The 23,547-nt window shown below is 37.5% G+C and overlaps 1 protein-coding gene across 1 annotated transcript in view; it reads left to right on the top strand.

The window, feature by feature from the left end:
* adamts16 (ADAM metallopeptidase with thrombospondin type 1 motif, 16) overlaps positions 1-23,547 on the top strand; it is a 93,675-nt gene that overhangs the window by 36,203 nt on the left and 33,925 nt on the right. Inside the window, exons 11-17 of the mRNA XM_073871844.1 lie at positions 9,037-9,132; positions 13,562-13,710; positions 13,854-14,026; positions 14,222-14,352; positions 17,286-17,409; positions 17,891-18,135; positions 22,099-22,237. Of these exons, the coding sequence (XP_073727945.1) occupies positions 9,037-9,132; positions 13,562-13,710; positions 13,854-14,026; positions 14,222-14,352; positions 17,286-17,409; positions 17,891-18,135; positions 22,099-22,237 (1,057 nt within the window). The remainder of the gene's footprint in view (positions 1-9,036; positions 9,133-13,561; positions 13,711-13,853; positions 14,027-14,221; positions 14,353-17,285; positions 17,410-17,890; positions 18,136-22,098; positions 22,238-23,547) is intronic.

The following is a 23,547-nucleotide window of genomic DNA, read 5'->3' as shown; positions in this document are numbered from 1 at the left end:
ATCTGTATGTAAGTCCTTGCTGGTCCAAGATTTAGTAGCTACAGTATAGGATTTAGTCAATTTGTGCTGTTGGGTCAGTGTAGTCATACGCTTCATCATCATGCTGGTTACAAGCCTTACTGATCCTTCTACCAGGAATATGACACTAATATTTTAAAACAAGTCTGAGCTGTGCTTAAGTTAAAAGGGTCTTTTCAGCTGATAAGAATCCATTTGTGTGGTTCTTATCGTGGTATTTAAGGTCCAGAAACAGAAATCCAGGCCAGGTTCAGTGGGAGTGTGGGATAAAGTATGACAGTGATTGAGAATTATACTTTACCTGAAAACAGCTTGCTAGAATCAACCACAAATGAAACCTTTAGGTCGTCAATCACACGGCACCAGGGAACATATACATTACATTTCCCAAGAGCAAACCTACTGATCTTAGATCAGCTTTCCCCAGACTGTATAATCATGTCGTTTTTTACGATATGACCCAAATAGGACACATGCATTGCCAAGATGTCTGTTATATGAACTTCCTGTCAGATTACAAACATATATATCAATCATTTCAATCACAACAGACCCAATTTACTTTCTTAATACACTTTCTTGGGTTTATGGTGTGTGTGTTTTACTGCAATCTATTATTAAAATGTTATAATTAAAAAAAAGGCCTTTTCACACACAGATTATGGAAAATAGATGGAAAATGAGTCCAGGATATGCCTGGGGATCATTTGTTTTTAGTTTATTCACACTGGCATTGATTTTCTGGAATCTGTGCATCCGTTGACATTCAGTAAAGATCCTATAAAGACACGTGATGTGATGTGTAATTGTGCACTTGGTGTTTTTTTTCACAGCGTCTTATGTTTGCTTATTATTCACAGTTTCTCTCTCAAGAATCCACACGCGTGCATTTATTTTCTGATTCGATCATAAACAACCGCATGACGTGCTGTTCTATTATGCTGGCGAACGATCTTAGTTTCAGCGTGGATAGTGACGGGCTCCATGAACTTTGCTTCATTTTTTAATTTTTTTGTTGTGAATGTAAATCTGCATTTAAAACCCCTGTGTCAAAGAGCTTAACGTTGTCATGATTACACACTACGAACCACCCCTTATGGCACTCTTTTTGCCTGGTATTTTATTCTGTCTCTTTTGTTCACTTTCAAACAGCTTTTGTCCTGATTACAGAGAGGGGGGACTGTGGACGAGTCCATCTGCTTTCATTTAAACGCAAGCAAAACAAATAATGGGTTTAATATGAAACAAACTAATATTAGGTCAAAGTCTGCTACTTATGTTATTAGTAAACATGTTGCATGTGTATGTAAGAGCTTTCTCTGATATTTCAGAGCAGTTGATAAAAAACGTGCGCAAATTTCAACCGCTTGCTAAATGAAACAAATGAAAGAGGCGCAGAGCAGCCACTTCGGTTTTATCAGTGAAAGCCTAAAGATTGCACCGAACACCGTTGATGTCATGTCCAATGGAAAAACATTTAGCTCAGTACATTACATTAGATCCGAGAGTAGGGGGTCTTTTGTTGCTGCTCAAACACATTCTACACCACAAAAGCAATCCAGTCAGATGCGTTTTCGACTACCACTGAATGTGGACAAGCTCAAAAAATGTTAAACACTGTTTACCAGGGGTGCAACGGTTCTTGGTAAAGAATCGCGCGGTGCATTGTGTTTGATTCGTCCACACATTTTTTAATATAGTTTAATGAAAAAAGCAATGTATAAAACCGCTAATGCATGTTTCTGAATACCCTCTGCACGTGTTTACCTGTCCAAAAAACTCATAGTATGCAAATATGTTGCCAACGTCACAGTTTCTCCTCACGGTTCCGTCCTTCCCAAAACTGTATAATGCACATGACATGAGTGCTGTATGCTCACCAGGGTGTTGTTGATAGCACGAGATCGCTGTGAGACCGAAACAGCACACATTGCCTTCTGTGTTTAAATGTTAACAAACTGATCTTCTTGCGAAAAAACCTGTCCTCATAAACATACACACACCGAAACGTACCAAAACCTAAAACCATGACTCACACACCAAACCGTGATTACACCTGTATTTAGCGACGTCTAGGGGTGGGCGAAAAACTGGTAGACATGATTAACCGGTAGAAAATTTTCACTCTGTAGAGATTTTGGACTATCGTCTCAATCGAGGTTACGCGCCCAGTGACCACCTGCTAATAAGCCCAAGGGGGGACAAGGGGTGTGTTTCTGAGGGACAATGTGGGACACTTCCTGGCCCGGCGGTGCACCCGACCCACGGGCCGACTTATTGATAGTGGTTTACCCGTTTCTAGCACATACCACCTTACACTGCAAAAAACTTATTTTCTAGAAAAAAATCTTGTATTTTTGTCTTGTTCTCAGTACAAATATCTAAAAATTCTTAAATGAAGATGCTTTTTCTTGACGAGCAAAACGACCCAATAAAACAAGTCTAGTTTTTAGACTTCAAAATGTAAGTGATTTTGTGCACAAAACAAAAAAATCTGCCAATGGGGTAAGCAAAAAAATCTTAAACATTTTTCTAAAAAACTAAATTCAAGATTTTTTCCTTGTTTTATGCACAAAATCACTTAAACTTGACATTTTTGGTCTAAATACTAGACTTATTTTCTTGGGTCATTTTGCTACTTAAGAAAAAGCATCTTAATTTAAGAATTTTTAGATATTTTCACTGAAAACAAGACAAAAATACAAAGACATTTTTTCCTGAAAATAATTTTTTGCAGTGTACATGGCATATTTATAATGCCCTATTCCCCTAAACATGTGTAATTGCTGATGTATGCTCATGAATAGGCCATCAATGTGAATTTTTTTAAAATAAAGAAATAATAATAATATTTTGAACATTCAATGAATTGACAGATGCACTTCCACTTACGATTTACTTTAGCTATTTAATTTATTTTTCATTATAATTTATTCCCTTTAAATAAATTATAATATAAAATTATAGAATTAACAGGAATTGAAGTTGCTCAACAACACAGAAACAGTTAAAAAAAGTCTTAACTTACAACTCCAGAGGTTCACGGAACGAGAAGAGGAATGATGGTGAACTTGCATGTTAGTAAAGGCAGGCGCAGGAAAAAAAACTGTTCAGTGTTCTGGAGACATCTTTAGGACTTTCAGCCACAAATATTTATTTTCCCAGTCTTTCTTGTACCCACACCTTCTCTTTTTAATTGATGATGGCGGTGCAGAGTCAGACTCAGTCTCTTTCTCCATTTTTCGAATTGGAAAGCGCGCATCTAAAAGGGATGCACGTGCGTGGCTGCGTGCGGACTGTGCTGTCATGACAACAAAGAAAAGTTGACAACAACCTAGTCAGCAGTTCAACTCGAGGGGCAACAGTAGCGTGCGAGTAGCGAGTGGCGAGCGAGCCTGAACTGTCTAGTAATGTTCGTTTGGCTGCCTGGGGCTCAAGGATATAGAGCGACCAACTTTTTTTAAGCAAGCATTGATTATGCGTGACACGGTCTCAATTTGCGGGACGCATGAATTGGGCTTCAAACGCTGTGCGTTCACGCGCTACGCGGGACGGGTGGGCACCCTACGCCCACGTCACGCTCTTGTGTGCGTCGTCACAGAAACTTAACGTTTGTACATGTATTTAAACACCGCAGTTTGAAAGCAAAGTATTTTAAGCCATTGAAACACAAATGCGTGCGCTCTTTTTGTGTGTGAGGAGCACACAAGTCGCGCAACCGCTGCTCATTAAGCTCATGAGCATTTTTCCCGCTTTATTGGCCTTAAATACATATATGCATCAAAATTCCCATCTTTGTAAGTATCCTCATAAACACGACCATTTAGGGCGTAAGAGAAAGTGAACAGCTAAAAGAGAAAACACAAGTGTAACAGTAGATTGGATCTGGTCTTAAAGGGGAAGTTACCTAATTTTGCTCCTGTCTGTCACTCATGTTTGTCAAACAGCATTAATAGAAAATCTCTCACTGCTCTTGACTAAATCACTTTTCTACCTTAAATAAAAAATATGTATATATATACATACATAATTATTTATTATCATTCCTTAATCATTGACTGTTTATCTTCAGAGAGCTTCAGTTTTGTTTGTTTTTATCTTCTTTTTATGCTTGTATAAGGTTTTTGTAAGAATTATGAACATTTCTATGGTATTAAACATAAAAAGAACCTCTACCGTGATACATATCTTTATCATGATTTAAAATGTATCCTATCGTGATAGAAGATTTTGGTCATATCACCCAGCCCTAGGGTCGCCCACTTGGGATCCGATCACATCTTAATACCAGGTGAAAAAAGCCTCTTACGCCCTATTCGCACTGGATTAGTATTACCTGGTGACCTCTAGTGATTTGTAATAATTGCAGAGGTTGTCTGTAATCTTAATCTTGGAATCTGGGATGTCTGTAATTGGTAAAGTAAAAATTCCCCCGCAAATGACCTACCATATTTCGCTGAACACCGAGGTCCTCTGATAGTCCCGTGCCAATTGGCATCTCTGTTATGTGGCCAGGAATTAGTGGGGTCGTATATAATTTTTCAAAGCTTGTGTTAACTGTGTGCCTTTTTTATTTCATTTCTCTCTGTTTCTGCGCCTCTCGCACTGCAGCTGAGGAGCGCACATACAGAGACACATATCCCTCCGCTTGTCATGGCTTTTACTTTTGAAAGTTGAGGAATTGAATAGCTAAAAACTGTTGCGTGTTGTGGTGTTGTGAGAATTATGGTGTTATAAGTGTATAAGACAAGGTGTTATGCTAAGTTGCGTGTATTGTTGAGGTGTTCAGCCTCAACATCAAGTCAGTAACTGTGAGTCAAATCAGGCCTTGCTTATCCCGTGCAAACCGGCCACACAAAACTGTAGGGGTGTAATTTCTAAATCACACGAGGTCCCCAGATAATACTAATCCTGTGCGAATAGTACTTTAGATTGACAAATGCTGTAGAAGTACTGTTTATTGTTAATTCATGTTAACAAATACAACCTTATTGTAAAGTGTTACCAGATAAGTAGATGTTTATCAGACATGTATACTGTAAATCAGATCAGAAATGGAATGCCAAGCTTCTAGACAATGCATCATTTCACATACCAATCTAATGGGATCTCAACATGGTTGAGATCAAAAACTGAACTTTGTCCAGCATCCATTACTACAGGGAGTTCGTAATATTCCCCTCACGCGAGGTGTTTTGTGTATTTTACTGATCAATTGCTTGTGATATCACCGCATACTCACACACCTCAGAGATCTCTTGCTTTGTTTCTCAGTTGAAATATGTTAAGCAGCTCTAAATATCCGCCAAGTGCAGTAATTCAGGCAAAGCATAATGCATCTATGATCATTATTCTCTGTCTCGTCATCTAAAGTTAGAATTTCCCATAGAGAAATCTGATAGAGTGCTGCTCTGGCAGATTTCTCTCGATACTCTCCGGGCCAACGTGGTCTCGTGAAGCAGAAGCAAAGCTAAATATACTTTGGACGGTCGCCAGTGGGAACCTCTGTTTGCTCAGCATCTATTGTCCTGACATTCACTATTTATATGCAGTCTAATAGGAAAAGTTTTGTGCATTGGCACTTCTGAGTGACAGGAATGATTATGATTATAACTGCACAGTGAATAACTTAGTTATTATCAAAATGATTGAGATGGGTCGAGTGAACTACATGTATTCAGATATTATAATGCTACACTTATTCTTTATGTATGTGGTAAAATAGAAATACAAAATCATTTTCGTACCTTTAAAAGGTTTAACTTCGAGTTTATTTGCTGATACCTATAGTCACGTAATTTTTTTATTCTTTTTCCTGACCATAACAGGGCTTTGAACCAGAATTTTTTCCCAATTGGTTCGTTCCGAACAGAAACAGTATTTTAACGTTTCCGGTTTTTCGGTTCAACCCTAAAATTGATGTTCCTAAAACGGTTAGAACAAAAAAATAAAGTTCCCAAACCGGTTAATAACGTTCTATGTCAGCTGTGGGACCAGCCCAGTCTCCTGAAAATGCGTATAAATAGCACGAAGTGCAAAACTCGCGCAATACACACGCCAAACTCCACCCCGGCGTGCACACGATACGCAAGTCCCCCCCATTCACCCAAACGGGGCATCTTTTTTTGTTGTTTTATTTATTGGTTTCTCAATTTTTTGCTATTTATTACCATTTTCGCTTGGGTTTAGGGTTAGAACAACTTTTTGTTACATAAAAATTACATCCTAACCCAAACCCCAACTCTAACCCCAACTCCAAGCGACCATGGCTTAAATATGGACAAAAACATTGAGAAACCTGTATATTAAATAACCTCATTAAGCAAATCTAAAATCTAACCCTAAACCCAAGCGAAAATGGTTTACAAAAACACAAAAAAATCGAGAAACCAATAAATAAAACGACAAAAAAAGATGCCCCGTTCAAGTGAATGGGAAGGACCCGCATATCACATGCACGCCAAAGTGGAATTTGGCGCATGTACTGCACGAGTTTTACACTTCGTGCTATTTATACACAACCTCAGGAGACTGGGTAGGTGGGACATACAAATAAGTAGGCTGATCATTAGGACATTAAACTTAAATTATTAGTCTACATAATTTCCTTAAGTCTCTATCTTGTTATCAAACATTAAAAAAGGCGACATTATGTAAGCGACATTACTGTAATTTGCCAAATGTATTTTAATGGACTACAGTATGAGACACAGTAGAGCAACTCTCTCTCAAGTTTATACATCAAGAGTTCTGATCTTTGAAGGGTATAGGGATAATCACATTTGATTGGAGTTGGACCGGACACATTCAACCACATGTGTGTCTGTGCGTACAGAAAATAGTGCTTCCCTTTTGGTGGTTAAATTGTTTAAAATCACTTAGTGTTAAGATTTGCAAGCCTTTGAAACATGTGCAAATGATCAACTTTCACTCTATTTAAATTTGCGTATTAATCCGCAAATCGCATGCGAGCCAAACTATGGGTCGTGATCTGTACGTATCACGGATCAACTGCGATCCGTTACACCACAAATTAGTAAAAAACAAACATCTTGAAATACTTGGTAGCCTACAATATTTACCATTTATGATTGAGCATTAGAGCTTGAGTAGGCTACTTGCTGGTGGCAAGCTTCTCATTTCTCTGATGAGCCAACGATGACCGGAAGTGAACTTCACAGAGTATTCCACAGAAATCTTGTCAAAGAACGAAAAACAATTACGGTATTAACCGGTTACCATTATTTTAAATAAACGTTTCTGTTCCGGAACATATATTTTTTGAAAGTTTCTGGTTTCGTTTCTGTTCCATGCAAAACATCAAAAGTTTCCGGTTTTCGTTCCGTGAACCGGTGATCATAAATGTCTGTTTACGTGTCATTGTCACATATTGGTTACTCAGCTGTTTTGTCCTATTTTCTTACCATTGTCGCTTCTGTTTAGAGTTAGACTTACATAAAATGACATCCTTACACAAAACCCAACTCTAACCCTAACGCCAGGCGACAAAAAAAAAGTTTAAAACTCATAAAATATAAAAAAAATTTATCAGAAAAAATAGTATAAACCAATACTTAAAGTTACATCCTAACGCAAACACCAAATCTAACCCTAAACCAAAGCGACAATGGTTTGAAAATAGGAAAAAGCAGTTGAGTAACCAATACGTGACAGTGACACGTAAACAGAAATTTGTAATACGGTAATGAAGAAACATGTAAATTCGTGACAGTATCACGAGAAAGAATCAAAAAAGAATCAATGACAAAGAATCAAAAAATGACGTGACTAAACTACGTGACTATAGGTACGCCATGACTCCATTGACATCCGTTGTACCTTGTTTTTAGCAGCAGATGTGAAGTTTTTTTTTGTCAGGAATCTACTTAAGATATTTTAGCAAGGTGGTGAATATCAAAAAAAGATAAAGTATTGTCAATGTTTGGTGTGCAAAACTGTTCTGTCACCCAGAGCTCCCACTGGTTTCACTATAAATTAGCATCAGCGTGGTCTTGTTGGCAGTTTTAGATATAGAGCTCTCTCCTGGTGCTCAGCAGGGATAACACGGGAGGGGTTTGAGGAGATCTCACTTTAACAGACAGCTGTGAAACTTGTGCTGGGATTTGGGCCGTGATCACTCTGGGAAAACTGCTGCCATTGTCAAAATATGATACAATAATCCAGATGTGAATAATACAGACATATAAAACATGCAGCCGTTCTCACTGTTTCTGTTTTATAGTGATCGAATAAAATGTTGGACATATAGATATATACTGTGGGGGGCTGTCTTTACAAGGTAGTAAAACTTTTTTTGGCAAGTCAGATAAATTGTTTAGTAGGTTTCAATAATAATTTTAACAATTAAACTTGTTTGCATATACTTCAAGAGACTTATTACATCTTGAATAAAGATGTGATCACATCCAGGTGGGCAGGGTAAATACAAAATATCACTTTTTGGTATTTCATAGCATGCAGCTATCAGTCAGTTAAAAGTTGAATTTATTCATTTAATCTTCAGATGGGGAATCTGCTGGCCTATCATTTCTCATTCTCAGATAAACTCAACAAAACTATATTGAAGGGAAAAGTATCTGAAATGCTTGATTTGGTGGTAATTACAGCAGTATTAGATACAGGAAATATTTGTTATACACATTGTATCGTTATGCTAAATGGATTAAAAATATCTTTAACTTATGTATTCATAAAAGTTTTCATAATCTGTCCTTTAAAACTATAATGTCATGTTTTCTTTAAAACAAAGCTACTTTATCAAAAGATTCACATACAGAATGTGTGCAAATGTTTAAAATACATCACTGTTAATTTCAGAGTGCAAAAGACTCGTTCGAGTGGTTTTTGGACAGTCACGCCAGATGTGTATTATTCATTCAATATTCATTGTGTAGTTCGTAGTAGATCTCGGATGATTTCTGACCTGTTGATCTTTTGACACATGTAAGTTCTTCATTAAATCTGTATTAACACTTCTGTCTGATATTTGTTATACAGGACATCTGCAAAGCCCTGTGGTGCCACCGGGTCGGAAGAAAATGCGAGACCAAGTTCATGCCGGCGGCTGAAGGTTCAGCCTGTGGTCCGGAAATGGTGAGACACAGTCTCGTCTAAAAAAGAATCCTTCTATAAACTGTTCCCTTTCAGCTCGTGTGGCACTAAAGCCAAAAGGTCTGTTCCCCACCGTACTTTTCTCTCAGTGAATAAGTTTAAACATTAATGGTTATTTAGCTCATGTCATTAACTGCAGGAGAGAGAAAATGGTTTTGGGGGTTTTTGTTTTTTCTTTTGAATAGGTTTTAACAGATGTCTTGTGTCTTGAACAAGTGTTTCCAGGGAGGCAAAGCAGAGAAGGGCTGGTGTGTAAATGCCACCAGAGTGAAAGAGATTTCATGCTGTGAGTCCAGAAAGGAAATGAAACTGGTGATGGTGATGTGCACAATAAAGGTTGTTCACATGAGAACTGTCAGACAGATGAAAGGACAAGCAGACTGACAGGGACAGCAGACAGATTCAGATAGAACAGCAGACAGACAGACTTGATAGAATGACAGACAGACGCAATAGTATGACAAACATAAACAATAGAATGACAGGCAGACAGACACAATAGTATGACAGAGAGGCACTATAGAATGACAGACAAACAATAGAATGACAGACAAACAATAACATAACAGACAGACAGACACAATATAATGACAGACAGACACACACAATAGAATGAGAGACAAATAATAAAATGACAGACAAACAATAGAATGACAGACAGACAGATACAAAAGAATGACTGACAAACAATGGAATGACAGACAGACAGAGATAATAGAATGACAGAAAGATAGACACAATAGAATGACAGAAAGACACAGTAGTATGAGAGACAGGCACAATAGAATGACAGACAAACAATAGAATGACAGATAGACAGACACAATAGAATGACAGACAGACAGACACACACAATATAATGACAGACAAACAATAGAATGACAGATAGACAGACACAATAGAATGACAGACAGACAGACAGACACAATATGACAGACGGACATAACCGAATGAAAGACAAACAATAGAATGAGAGACAGACAGACACAATAGAATGACAGACAGACAGACAGAGACAGACAGGCAGACAGACAGACAGACAGACAGACAGAGAGAGATGATAGAATGACAGACATGTGCAATAGAATGACAGGCAGACAGAGATGATATAATAAGAGACAGACAGACAGACAGACAGACACAATAGAATGACAGACAGAAAGACAAAATGGAGTGACAGACAAACAACGGAATGACAGACAGACAGAGATAATAGAATGACAGACAAACACAATAAAATGACAGAAAGACACAGTAGTATGAGAGACAGGCACAATAGAAATACATACAAACAATAGAATGACAGATAGACAGACACAATAGAATGGCAGACAGAGAGACACAATAGTATGACAGACAAACAATAGAATGACAGACAGACAGACAGACACAATATGACAGATGAACATAACCGAATGAAAGACGAACAATAGAATGAGAGACAGACAGACACAATAGAATGACAGACAGACAGACAGACGGTCAGAGATGATAGAATGACATGCAGGTGCAATAGAATGACAGGCAGACAGAGATGATAGAATAAGAGACAGACAGAAAGACAGACAGACACAATAGAATGAGTGACAGACAGACACAATAGAATGACAGACAGACAGACACAATAGCAAGTCAGAGAGACACAATAGTATGACAGACAGGCACAATAGAATGACAGACAAACAATAGAATGACAGACAGACAGAAATGATAGATTGACAGACAGACAGACAGAGATGATAGAATGACAGACAGACAGACACAATAGAATGAGTGACAGACAGACACAATAGAATGACAGACAGGCGCAATAGAATAAGAGACAGACAGACACAATAGAATGAATGACAGATAGACACAATAGAATAACAGACAGACAGAGATGATAGAATGACATACAGACAGACACAATAGAGTGAGTGACAGACAGACACAATAGAATGACAGACAGACAGACACAATAGAATGACAGACAGACAGAGATGATAGAATAACAGACAAACAATTGAATGACAGACAGACATACAGACAGACAGACAGACAGACACAATAGAATGACAGACAGAAAGACACAATGGAATGACAGACAGGGACAATAGAATGACAGACAGACAAACACAATACAATGAGAGACAGACAGACACATAAGAATGACAGACATACACAATAGAATGAAAGACAGACAGACACAATAGAATGACAGACAGACAGACACAATATAATGAGTGACAGACAGACAGACATAATAGAATGACAGACAGGCAGACACAATAGAATGAGAGACAGAGACATTAGAATGACAGACAGACAGACAGACAGACACAATATAATGAGTGACAGACAGACACACACAATAGAATGACAGACAGAGACAATAGAATGACAGACAGACAGACACAATATAATGAGTGACAGACAGACATAATAGAATGACAGACAGACACAATAGAATTACAGACAGACAGATACAATAGAATGACAGACAGACAAAGATGATAGAATGAAAGACAGACAAACACAATTGAATAAGAGACAGACACACAGACACATAAGAATGACAGACATACACAATAGAATGAAAGACAGACAGACAGACAGACACAATAGAATAAGAGACCTACAGACACAATAGAATGACAGACAGACAGACAGACAGACAGACACAATATAATAAGTGACAGACAGGCATAATAGAATGACTGACAGACAGACAGACAGACAGACACAATAGAATGACAGACAGACAGAGATGATAGAATGACAGACAGACAGACAGACACAATATAATGAGTAACAGACAGACATAACAAAATGGCAGATAGACACAATAGAATTACAGACAGAAAGACACAATATAATGAGTGACATACAGACATAATAGAATGACAGAGATGATAGAATGACCGAAACAACAGAATGACAGAAACAATAGAATGACAGAATGACAGACAGACAGACACAATGTAATAACAAACAGGAAAAGTAGAATGAGTGACAGACAGACATAAACAATTGAACGATAGACAAACAATAGAATGACAGACAGACAGCTGTTATTTAGTTTTAGTTGTCAGATTCAATATTTCTTCATTCTTCTTCTCTCTCCCTTTATGTCTTCTCTATGGATGCCTTTCCACTGAATCAGACCCTTCACAGCAGATTGGGTTTAATGAGCTCATGCAGTTCTCCTGGGATGTCTCTTTACTCTCTTTTGTTAGTGAAGTGCATTTGGGCATCAGGGTAATTACAGGCCTGGTCCGGGGTGTAGGGGTTCGGGTGATCAGGGAAGACAAGGACGTCTCTCGCAAACATGTTTTCTTATTCCAACACATGTCATATCTGGCTGATAGAGAGGCTAGCACTGGTGGTCTGCGCTAGAGAAACAGATTGAGATGTTTTTTGCATGTGTTCGAGCGATGGCTCTTGGGGGTGCTTGGTTTGCAATATATTGGACACGATAGTTTAATCCGCTTTATTCCAAGTGAGAGAGAATGACAGTATGCAGCTTTAATAATGACAGTCTGCTGTAGGAATCCCAGATATCTGCTTTCAGGAAATATCAGTTGGATCACACGAGGAAGCGTCTCATGTTGCTGTTACAGAACGTGTGTTAAGAGTGCTGGACTGGGAATTAGGTTTATTTACTTGCTGTACTTTCTACATGTCCTCTGAACAAAGGTCACATAATTGTTTTATTACTGTATTAGATTTAATTGTGTCCAATGGGAATTGAAATGTGACAGAATGCATAAACTGTATGATGCTGGTCTAATAAGAAAATTGTTGACCCCTAAACCCTCATGTGGATAAAAATTTGTTTGACTTTACACAAAAGGAGATTTTTTAAAGAATATCTTGCCATTTTGGAGCTAGACGGACTCAGCCATCATACTTATGTTATATAAAGAGTGCCAAGACATTCTTCAAAAGCAGGCCCGGCGCCACTTGGGGCAAAGGGGGCATGGCCCCCCAGAAAGAATTTGTGCCCCCTCTCAGTTTTCTTAACAGAGAGCTAAATTCAGTCATATACTTTGATATAATGATTTTGTTAATAACGTGTATAACTGAATTTATCCACTGAGTGCAACTACCTAATCTTAGGCAAATGACCTCAGTGCCCAAAAAAAAACGAGATAGCCTACATGAAGATGTAGTGCAATTCAGCGACCTACATTGTAAAAAAAAACAGAGTGACAAACGTAAAAAGGTATAGTGTGGACCCCCCCCAAAGAATTTATATGCCCCCCAGTTATGCCATCCTAGCGCCCAGGCCTGTTCAAACGTCACATTTTGTGTTTCACAGAGGTTTGTGAGAATATAAGAGTGAGTAAATGATGAATTTTTATTGTTACATACATGTACACAACAATACTTTGTACAGCATCAGCACTAAGACTGTATTTTTTTGCAGTGGTGTCGTCGTGGTCAGTGTGTAAAGCAGGGCGATGAAGGTCCAAAGCCAGTTCATGGTCAATGGTCAGCCTGGTCTGGCTGGTCCAGCTGCTCTAGGACCTGTGAAAGTGGAGTGACCTACAAAGAGAGACACTGTATCAACCCAAGGTACATTTAGACCATAGTAACAAAGAAAGTTATAGGTTAGAGTAGAAGTAGAAATTTGCATCACACAGATAGTAAGATGACTATTGCTTGCTAGGCAGTTGTTGTAATATTTTTCCATCTGTCTGTTTTGTCCTCTGTCACAGGCCGATGTATGGTGGCAAGTTTTGCGAAGGTTCATCTCGCACTTATAAAACATGTAATACTGAAGATTGTCCTCACAACGCTGTAGATTTCCGAGCTGTGCAGTGTGCCGAGTTCAACAGCAAGCCTTTCCGTGGATGGCACTACAAATGGAAACCCTACACACGGGTGGACGGTTGGTCGAAATTAACTTTATTGTTGCTTAATGTGAAGGGAATATAGTAATACACTGCTACTTTGTGGGCTGGTGGTTGAATGGTAATATAGTGTGGTCATGAATAAAATGTTATAACTTGTAATACTTTAATACTTATTAAATGTAAAACTTTTCTATGATTATTATGTGTAATTATTGTTGTCGTTGTTTTAGATCAAGATGTGTGTAAGCTCTACTGCTATGCTGAAGGCTACGACTTTTTCTTTGCCCTCTCGAGTAAAGTTCGAGATGGCACGCTCTGTACACAGGACAGGTCTGATGTCTGCATTGACGGTATCTGTGAGGTAAGAATGACATTTCACACTCACAGCTTTAAGCCGTGACTAAACACTGTAAATAACCTTGAAATTGTAATTTACAATTTATCTGCTTGACTAATATGGTAAAGATGAGGCTGTTCACGGACAAGTGTCCAAGCAACAACCAAAACACAAACTGTGTGAGAGCACTCTACTTTAGATTTAAAAAATAATGTTATAAACCTTATAAACTCACACAAAGTCTATTCATACAAGCCTTTAGACATACACACCCTATTTATGATCTCTCTTTCACACTAAAATGTTGTACATACTATGTTGTTTTTTACTAAAGTCAGCTTAAGTCACTTTATGCTTTTAAATATATGCCTGAATAATCTTTAAAGTTGTCAAGATCACTCAAAACTAAATCCGTAGTATCCTTGTGACTTTTCACGCTATTCCTAACACCATATGCACCGCTCCTGTGGGTGCTCCGGGGCTTGAGCACCCACTGAAATGGCCGAGCACTCACCGACATAGGGCAGATATACTCAAGTAATTTTAATCAAAAACGCTTTTAAAATTTGGGAGCCTCTCTGATTGGGGAATCTCATGAGTTGTAATATCTACGTTTTGATGAATAAGTTGAATTAAGGGCTCTTCACAAACTCTAAGGCACCGCTTTCCTCCTGCTATCCAAAGCACATGGGCACTCCCATAGCCTCTGCCGTTGCTATGCAACCTAAGCGTTGTGTGACATTGTGCCAAGCACCACCGGGGGAATAAGAAATCGGCGCTTATGTTTAGTGAATTTTGTATTTTTAACTTTTATTGTGCTATCCGTTTGTCAGGTAGACTGTCATTGTAAGTGGATCACATTTTTCATAGTTTTTATAAAAAAGGGTAGAAATTATTTCTGTTGTAATTGAAAACATGGCAGAGACGCTGTTTATGATTCTTAGCATGTATTAAGCCATCCAATTCTCATAAATAGCACACAGTGTGAAAAGTCGTGCAATAAATACACCAAATTTCAATTTTGCGTGCATATGATATGCCAGTCCTTCACGTTCACTTAATACAGCAAATCTTTTTGTGTCATTTTATGTATTGCTTTTTAATTTTTTTGTGCTTTTAATTTTTTTACCATTGTCACTTTGTTTTGGTGTTAGAGCTAATTTTTGTTACATAAAATGACATCCTAAAGCAAATCCCAATCTAACACCAAACCCAAGCAACAATGGTTTAAAATTAAAAGAGAAACCACTATATAAAACGACATGAAAAGATGTGTATTAAAGGAATGGAAATATATGAAGAGTTTGGTTCCAAAATGCAATAAATCCATTTTGACTAATTTCAGTAAAAATGTGTTTTCTATACCAAGAAAGTGACAGGTTACAAGTCTGTTACAAACTTTCACATAGCATCTTTAGGTTATAATAACATAAAAATGTGGCGCGGGCATTATTGTTTACAATGCGATATATATATATTTTTTTTTTTTGTCAATTTATGCAATACATCCCTGTGACTGTACTTTTACTTACGTGTTGTGTTTTATATGGTTGAGAAGTGATTGGGTTTAGGGTTAGATGCTCCAAAATATCTTTAAAACCATAGATGATCATGAAACCATTTCTACATTTACAAATTCATAAAATTAAATGCGTCTAATCTGACATACAAGGCAAAAACCTTAAAACGTAACTGGTTATATGAGCTACTGGCGCTAGAGTGCATTAATCCCACAACACGTAACGTTACGTCATAATAAGGTGCTTACACAAATGAACTACGAGGTTGTTATTTATAGTTATTTTTAGTATATTAAGACTTTGAGCAGATGAATACAAAATATTCTGTACAGATGGATGGTTTATTCCTCTGCCAGGGTTGTCTTTAGAGCTGTAATACATATAATAAAAGTGTCTCTCAGCACTGGTTTAGATGCCGCTGTCTCTTTTCTTTGGTAATGGACTACTTTGACACAGTTTGTGTGTTATCATCACAGCGGATGTCTTTACGGTTTTTACAGCCATGAAAATTCCCATTGAGAGAAAAAGCGACTAAGCGGCTACTTTAATCTTTGTGTTTTCACGCAAAAGCGGGGTTTGGTTCAGAGAACCCAATAAAAGTCTCTTTCCTCAGAGACTGCGCTCTGGGACAGGCACTGAATGTTTGCATCAAGAGAGCCAACTGCAATTCTGCTTAATTGAATTGACAGCATTTCAAATCTGTTTTTATATTATGAAAGAGAAATTGTTTCAGTATGAAATGGTGATAAATTGCAGTGGAGCAGAAAAAATCCACTTAAGTGGATTTAGTTTATGTAAGCAGAAATGATGAATCATCTGAGTGATTCGTCAGTAATAATGTTTTGGATGCGAGTCTGTGACATAAGTAGTTTGTGCAGATTTGAAAATATTGAAGAGAAAAGATACACAACTTGAAAGGTATGTGGGTTGACTCCTTAGGTTATTACAATTTTTGTCAACATATGGTCTTGTTGTACATCAAAAATTTTTGGAGGTACAATTTTCTCTCGATTAAAGGGATAGTTCACCCAAAACTGAAAACCAAATCTATCAGAGGCCCCATTGACTTCCATAGTCTTCTTTTTCCCTACTATGGAAGTGAATGGGTCTCTGATCCATTTGGTTATAAACATTCCTCAAAAGATCTTCCTTTAGAAAATCAGAAAAAATATACAGGTTTGTAACAACATGAGAGTAAGTAGATGATGACAGAATTTTCATTTTTGGGTGAACTACCCCTTTAATAATTGCAATAGTTTTGAAAGCAAAATGTTATTTTAGGTTTCATGTCATCAACACATGCATGCAGTTTGATTTCTGCATATGTTTATCTTGCATTTCATTAATACAAATGGTTTGCTTTCAACATCTGAGTGAGTGATTTGACTGGACTGTCATTACTGTTTACAGTTATTAATTTCTGATGTTTGTTTTCAGAGCGTCGGCTGTGACAGGGTGCTGGGATCCAATGCTGTGCCTGACGTGTGTGGTGTCTGCAAAGGCGACAACTCCACCTGCAAGATCTATAAAGGACAATACACCAAACAACATTACATTAGTCGTACGTTTCTAACTTTAGCCTTACAGCACCTCTATATACTTTGGCACAAAACCTCAAACTAACTAGAAACATACAAACTGAGATTCAGGATCAGAAGCAATTGATTTGAATAGGCCTTAACTTGAATTACAGTATGTGAATAACAGAGACATTTCTAAGACTCACACCTTACAAAAAACAGGCTAAGGTCATGGACCTCCACACCCCCAGAGCTATTGTCATTGTAAAGTTAAGCGAAAATCATTAAATCACTAAAGCTTTCTCTCATAGTCTGAGATCTGTCATGTGTAGGGAAAAACAGAACCCAATTGCAGACTGCTCTTGAACAAAAGACTTTTATTGAATAACAAAAACACCCTTGAGGGTGCAAACTATGATAATAATACAAATAATAAACGTAACAGGGCAAGACAAGGTCTAGTCCTGGATTAATCTAAACCCTGTCTCTTCATCTAAACCTATACTAAATCTCTCTCTTTAGAGTATTACCGGGTGGTCACCATACCAGCTGGAGCACGTAGCATTCGTGTGATGGAGCTTAACTCCTCTAGTTCATACCTGGCCTTGAGGAACCTCCAGAGGAAATATCATCTCAACGGGCGCTGGACGGTGGACTGGCCTGGCAGACACCCCATCGCTGGAGCTGTGTTTGACTACAAGAGACCCTACAACCGTCCAGAGAGTCTCACCTCTACTGGACCAACTAATGAAACTCTGGTGGTTGAGGTAAGGTAGATCCTAGTAAATTACTATCATAACACACAGCAGTCAGCTGTAACTGAGCAAATAACAGAGCGTTAAAGTGCTTAGTAAGGGAATGCAATGGTAAAGAGATGTGTTTTTACTCTTCAACTTTATAGGCACATCATTTTATAATACAGCTGAAGCTAAATGTACAGTTGAATGCTGTTTCACCTTGTTTAGAAATCTTACAGCTGGATTCCCTCCAAAATTCAGTGCGACTGTACTTAAAGGATTACTCCACTTTCATAAAAAATTCTGATCATTTACTTACCCCCATGTCATCTATAGGGGTGTCACGATTCTCCAAATCCTCGATTCGATTACATTTTCGATTCTAAGATCACGATTCGATCCGATTCTCGATTTTTACATATTTTTTATATGGCATATAATTTAGACAAAAATGATATGCCATTATTTATTATTATTATTATAATACTTTAACATTAACATGCACAACTCGCATAGGGGTTTGTGGGCTTCACTTAACGCGAGAGCTTGTAGAGAGAGGATTCCTTCTTGCACACACATGGACTATGCGCGGTTGGCAGTTACATGCATTACATGGATCGGGCGGATGACGTGACGAAAAATAATATTTTAATTAAATTCGGTCGACTGCGTGTTATAAGCTGTGTCCTTCTAAGCACGCGACCTCTCTGCCTTTCATATTGGCAGCCACAGAAGTTCAAGAAGAGAACTGAAATGAGACGGTCTAGCCTTCTGAGGACCCACAATTTGTGTCACCTGCTGCACACGCCCCCAGTAGCGCCCACCGTGCCTGTCAGCAGAAAACAGCGGAGACATTTCTGACTTATTAAAATAAATATGTAATCAGAAATATATTAATTTATTTTAGAACATATGACACATTGATGTAGATTAATCTATTCAACAGCATATCAAATAATCAACCTAGAAATATACGCAACATAAACATAATAATATTAACACAAAACGTAACTTATAATACTAAAACAGTGACAAGAAAAAGTTTTCTAATAAATACACACTTTTATTTAATAAAGCTTTTAATTGTTTGGGATATCCTCGGCTGTTAAGGATCCATTCGTTCTATCATTAACAGTGCGGAGAAATGAGGATACATTTTGACACAGCTCTTATCAACGCTGGCGAAGGAGGTACGTGGCAAACTCCAAAAATGAGAATTAAAAACAAAGGAAATAGAATGTCAGAAAAGGGTTGCCTGGAATAAGTTTTACAAAGTGGTAAATCAGGATGACACCAGTGCAGGCTATGTAATTTGTGCGTTTAATTTAGGCTATTTATTTATTTATTTTTGTCCCTGTGCGCCGATCGGAGTTCACTGCTGATATTCTAGAGCTTTCTAGTCTCGCGGCTGTCATCAGCAACGCCTTGCATCGCCCAGTCAGCGGATGGCGGGCGGGTGCGGTTTTGAAAACTGGTCAGAAACGTTGCGGATGGATGGTGGACGGATGATGAGTTTTGTTATGCGGTTGCGGATGAAATAATAGTCCATCCACGTATCTCTAACATGGACTTAATCCACATGGACTTAATGCGTGTGTCTTGGACTCATAGCATCTGAAATAAATCCAGCATCATAAGCAGCTGCGCTTCTCTCTGTCTCACTTGCACGCGCTCTCGCATCTGTCCGAAGTCTGAACATAAACTAAAGTAGTAATCCTTATGTATTTGTTCAGTTTTATGAGTTTTTTATGCAAGCTGAGGCAAACTATCCTTTTGTTTAAAATATAACCCGCTGCATCTTGCGCCTCCCTCACTATCGCGCACATGCAGAGAGCTGCGCTCTGTCCAAAGTCAGATCACTGTTAATCCTGTTTATGAAATGCATTTCAAGGAGTTGTAGCAATACATCCCTCGTGTTTAAAATATGATCGCTTTCTGCTGGACAGATGTTTTTAAAGGCATCTCTGAGAGTTTTTTTCCTCGCTTGGCAAGCCGACCAGACGTGAAATGGGGGCGTGGCAGCATCGACGATCCCATTTTTTAATTCGAAGTTCGAAGCTGTGACTTAATTTCGATCGATTTCGATTTAAAATCGAAATCGTGACACCCTTAGTCATCTAAGATGTTCAGTCGAAAAGAAATTAATTACATTCCAGGTTTTTTCTCCATACAGTGGCCTTTTTTGAACCTCAACAGTTTACACTTTCAATGCAGCTTCAAGGGACTCTAAACGATCCCAACCGATGCATAAGGGTCTCTTATCTAGCGAAACAATCATAATTTCACCAAAAAATAAGTACTTTTTAACCACAACTTCTCGGTTTGCACTAGCGCTGTGACACGCCAGCTTGACCTTACGTATAACATAATCCTGCGGAAAGGTCACGCATGATGTATGTGAAACTACCGCTCCAGTGTATACAATTGTGGAGAAAGAGGTCCGTTCTGATGTTGTTTTATGTGGAATGATACTAATTGATGTCTTTGTGTCAGTTTATTGTTTAAAATGGTCCGCAAGTATGCGTTTCACATATGTAACATGTGAGCTTTCAAAGTGATTACGTAATAAGTAAGGTCACAGACAAAATGCATTCACATTTGTAAGTCTTTTAGTATAAACGCACATGGTAAATTCATGTAAATGTTATGTAAATCAAATAAAAAAATTTACATTCAGAATTCACGTTTACCAAAAGGTAGAATCTACAAATTCTCAAAATCACAAGACTAACTTTATAGTAATAATGCAACTTGTCAGCTGACTCCAAAGGGGTTGAAAAAAACTCTTAGGAGGAAAACCCTGAGGGAAAAGTATATATACTATATATTGAGTATATTATAAAAATGTATGTGAATTAAAAGTTTTTATAACTTAAAATAAAATAAAAGTTAAATGAAGTGGTTGGTTGTCGTTGGGTGATCCATTAAAAAAAGGTAACACTTTCCAATTAGGTTCATTAGTTAACATTAGTTAATGTATTAACTAACCTGAACAAACCATGAGCAATACATTTGTTACAGTATTTATTCATCTTTGTTAATGTTAGTTAATAGAAATAAAGCTTTTAATTGTTTGTTCATGTTAGTTCAATGTGCATTAACTAACGTTATCAAGATTTTAATAAAGTATTAGTAATTGTTGAAATTAACTCTTTCGCCGCCATTGACGAGATATCTCGTCAATTAGGAGATAACACTTCCCCGCCAATGACGAGATTTTCCGTCTTTCCGCAATACCGCTATTATCCACCAGCGTTTTGCTCAAAATTGGGTGTTTTTGAAGAAACCTACCCATATTTGAGAGTGATTACAAGAGAACTAATGAAGGTAGGATGAAACGGGATTTTTTTAAAGCAGAGGGTCTGTTCTTTCATTTGATATATTGTTTGTTTATATATTTAAAGAAGAACATTTTTTGGAAAGCATTAAACTTGTGAAAATCATGAAAATCTGGCGATGGCTGGCAACTTTTTTTAAAAACGCTGGCGGGGAAAGAGTTAACATTAACCAAGATTAATAAATGCTGTATAAGTGTAATTTATTATTAGTTCATGTTAACTAATGTAGTTAACTAATGTTAAGGTCACGCTGACGCATCACATGACTAGTGTACGACAAGAAGTTGTGGTTTAAAAGTACATATTTTTTATTAATTAAATTTTCTTGCGAAAATGATGATCGTTTCGTTAGATAACACCCTAATGCCGCGGTTGGGATCGTTTAGAGCCATTTGAACTGCATTGAAACTGTAAACTGTTGAGGTCCACTAAAGTCCACTATATGGAGAAAAATCCTGTAATGTTTTCCTAAAAAATTTAAATTCTTCTTAACTGAACAAAGAAAGACATAAACATGTTGGAAGGCATGGGGGTAAGTAAATTATCTGGATTTTTTTATGAAAGTGGAGTAATCCTTTAATGTCTTGAAATATTGAAGAACATTTTATAATTTCCTATGTGGTTGACGGCAAAATTCTGTTGAATTCCTGCACAGGTGCTTCTGCAGGGCTGGAACCCGGGCATTCATTGGGAATACACACTATCCAAAGAAGATACAGACAAGCAGAATCAACCCAAACACAACTACACCTGGGCCATCATTCGATCGCAGTGCTCAGCCACCTGTGCCGGAGGTAAAGCATACTATCTTATGGCAGTCTGCATAAACATAACACCTGAGTAATTCTGGAGGAAACCTGCTTTACTTTTGAACATACAGCAGCATCTGTTGCCCCTTTACCATTAAGATCTGAAGTTGGTGCTTGGCCGGGGAAGCGAGCGATCTCATCTGACCTGTTGAGACTAACTTGAGAGCCGAGCGATGACATAACTATGTGTTATTATATAACACACCCACTTATAAACACGCTGCATCATGGTCGTTGGATATTATGATGTTCATATACAAAGTAATTTAATTTAGCGTCTTGATACAATCACAAGATGCTTTTGATGCAGAGGTCAAAAGTCAAAACTAATAAAAGTTTGTAATATCTAAACCACGCTTATGATAGCTCAAAATATTTGTATTTTATGCAGTGCAACATAATAAAAAACATAGTTGTTTCAAAACGTTTGTTATTATAAAGCCCCCCAGCATCTGACTCCAGTATTGTAGTATTCAAGACCGATCTTAAAACCATTATTTGAAGGTTTTGGTCATGTCTCATCAGGACTCAGGATTTTAATATTTATTTTATCTATATGGATATCACTAAATTGCTGATTTATTTGATAACATCATTAATGAGATTGGATGTTAAACATTCTGCTTCAAATGCAGTCAGTAACTTGATTTTTTGTTATTATTATGTCAAAAATGTCAGTGAAATTAAAACAAACATTGACAAAATAAAAAAGCATCTTGCTTTTTATGTTGTAATATAATTTAGCAATATCACAAGAGAAAAACAGTTGTTTTCAAAAATGAAAGCATGAATGCAAATGCAATATTCATATTAATAAAGTTTTTACTGTTTCGGCACTAAAATAGTTCCAAGCAAATTCATAGCAGAAGTGTTTCTGAGGAACACATAGCACTGTTTTGGTGTATTATTTTATTATGACTTTATGGGGTGGTTTTTCCGGACAGGGATTAGCTTAAACCAAGACTAGGCCTTATTTAAATTAGGAAATATAACTATTTTTAACAAACATACCTTACTAAAAACATTACTTGTGTGCATTTTGAGGCAAAAGAAAGGGCACTGATGTATTTTAAGATATGTCACTGCAAGATGTTTTCAGTTTGGACAGCCCTTACATTTATTTTAGTCTAGGACTAGTCTAATCCCTGTCCGGGAAACCGCCCCTATAGGTTTAGAGTTATGGACCTTTCAGATTAATTTGAGCACGCTCTCAAAACAAAGGTACAAGAAGATACAAAAGTTGTTACTGAAGCGAAACCTTTTGCACTCAAAAGGTACATATTGGTACCTCGAAG

This window comes from Misgurnus anguillicaudatus, chromosome 10 (genome assembly GCF_027580225.2).
Source record: "Misgurnus anguillicaudatus chromosome 10, ASM2758022v2, whole genome shotgun sequence".
NCBI classification, from domain to species: domain Eukaryota; kingdom Metazoa; phylum Chordata; class Actinopteri; order Cypriniformes; family Cobitidae; genus Misgurnus; species Misgurnus anguillicaudatus.
The sequence above is the reverse complement of the archived record's forward strand: the minus strand, read 5'-3'. Positions and strand labels throughout refer to the sequence as shown.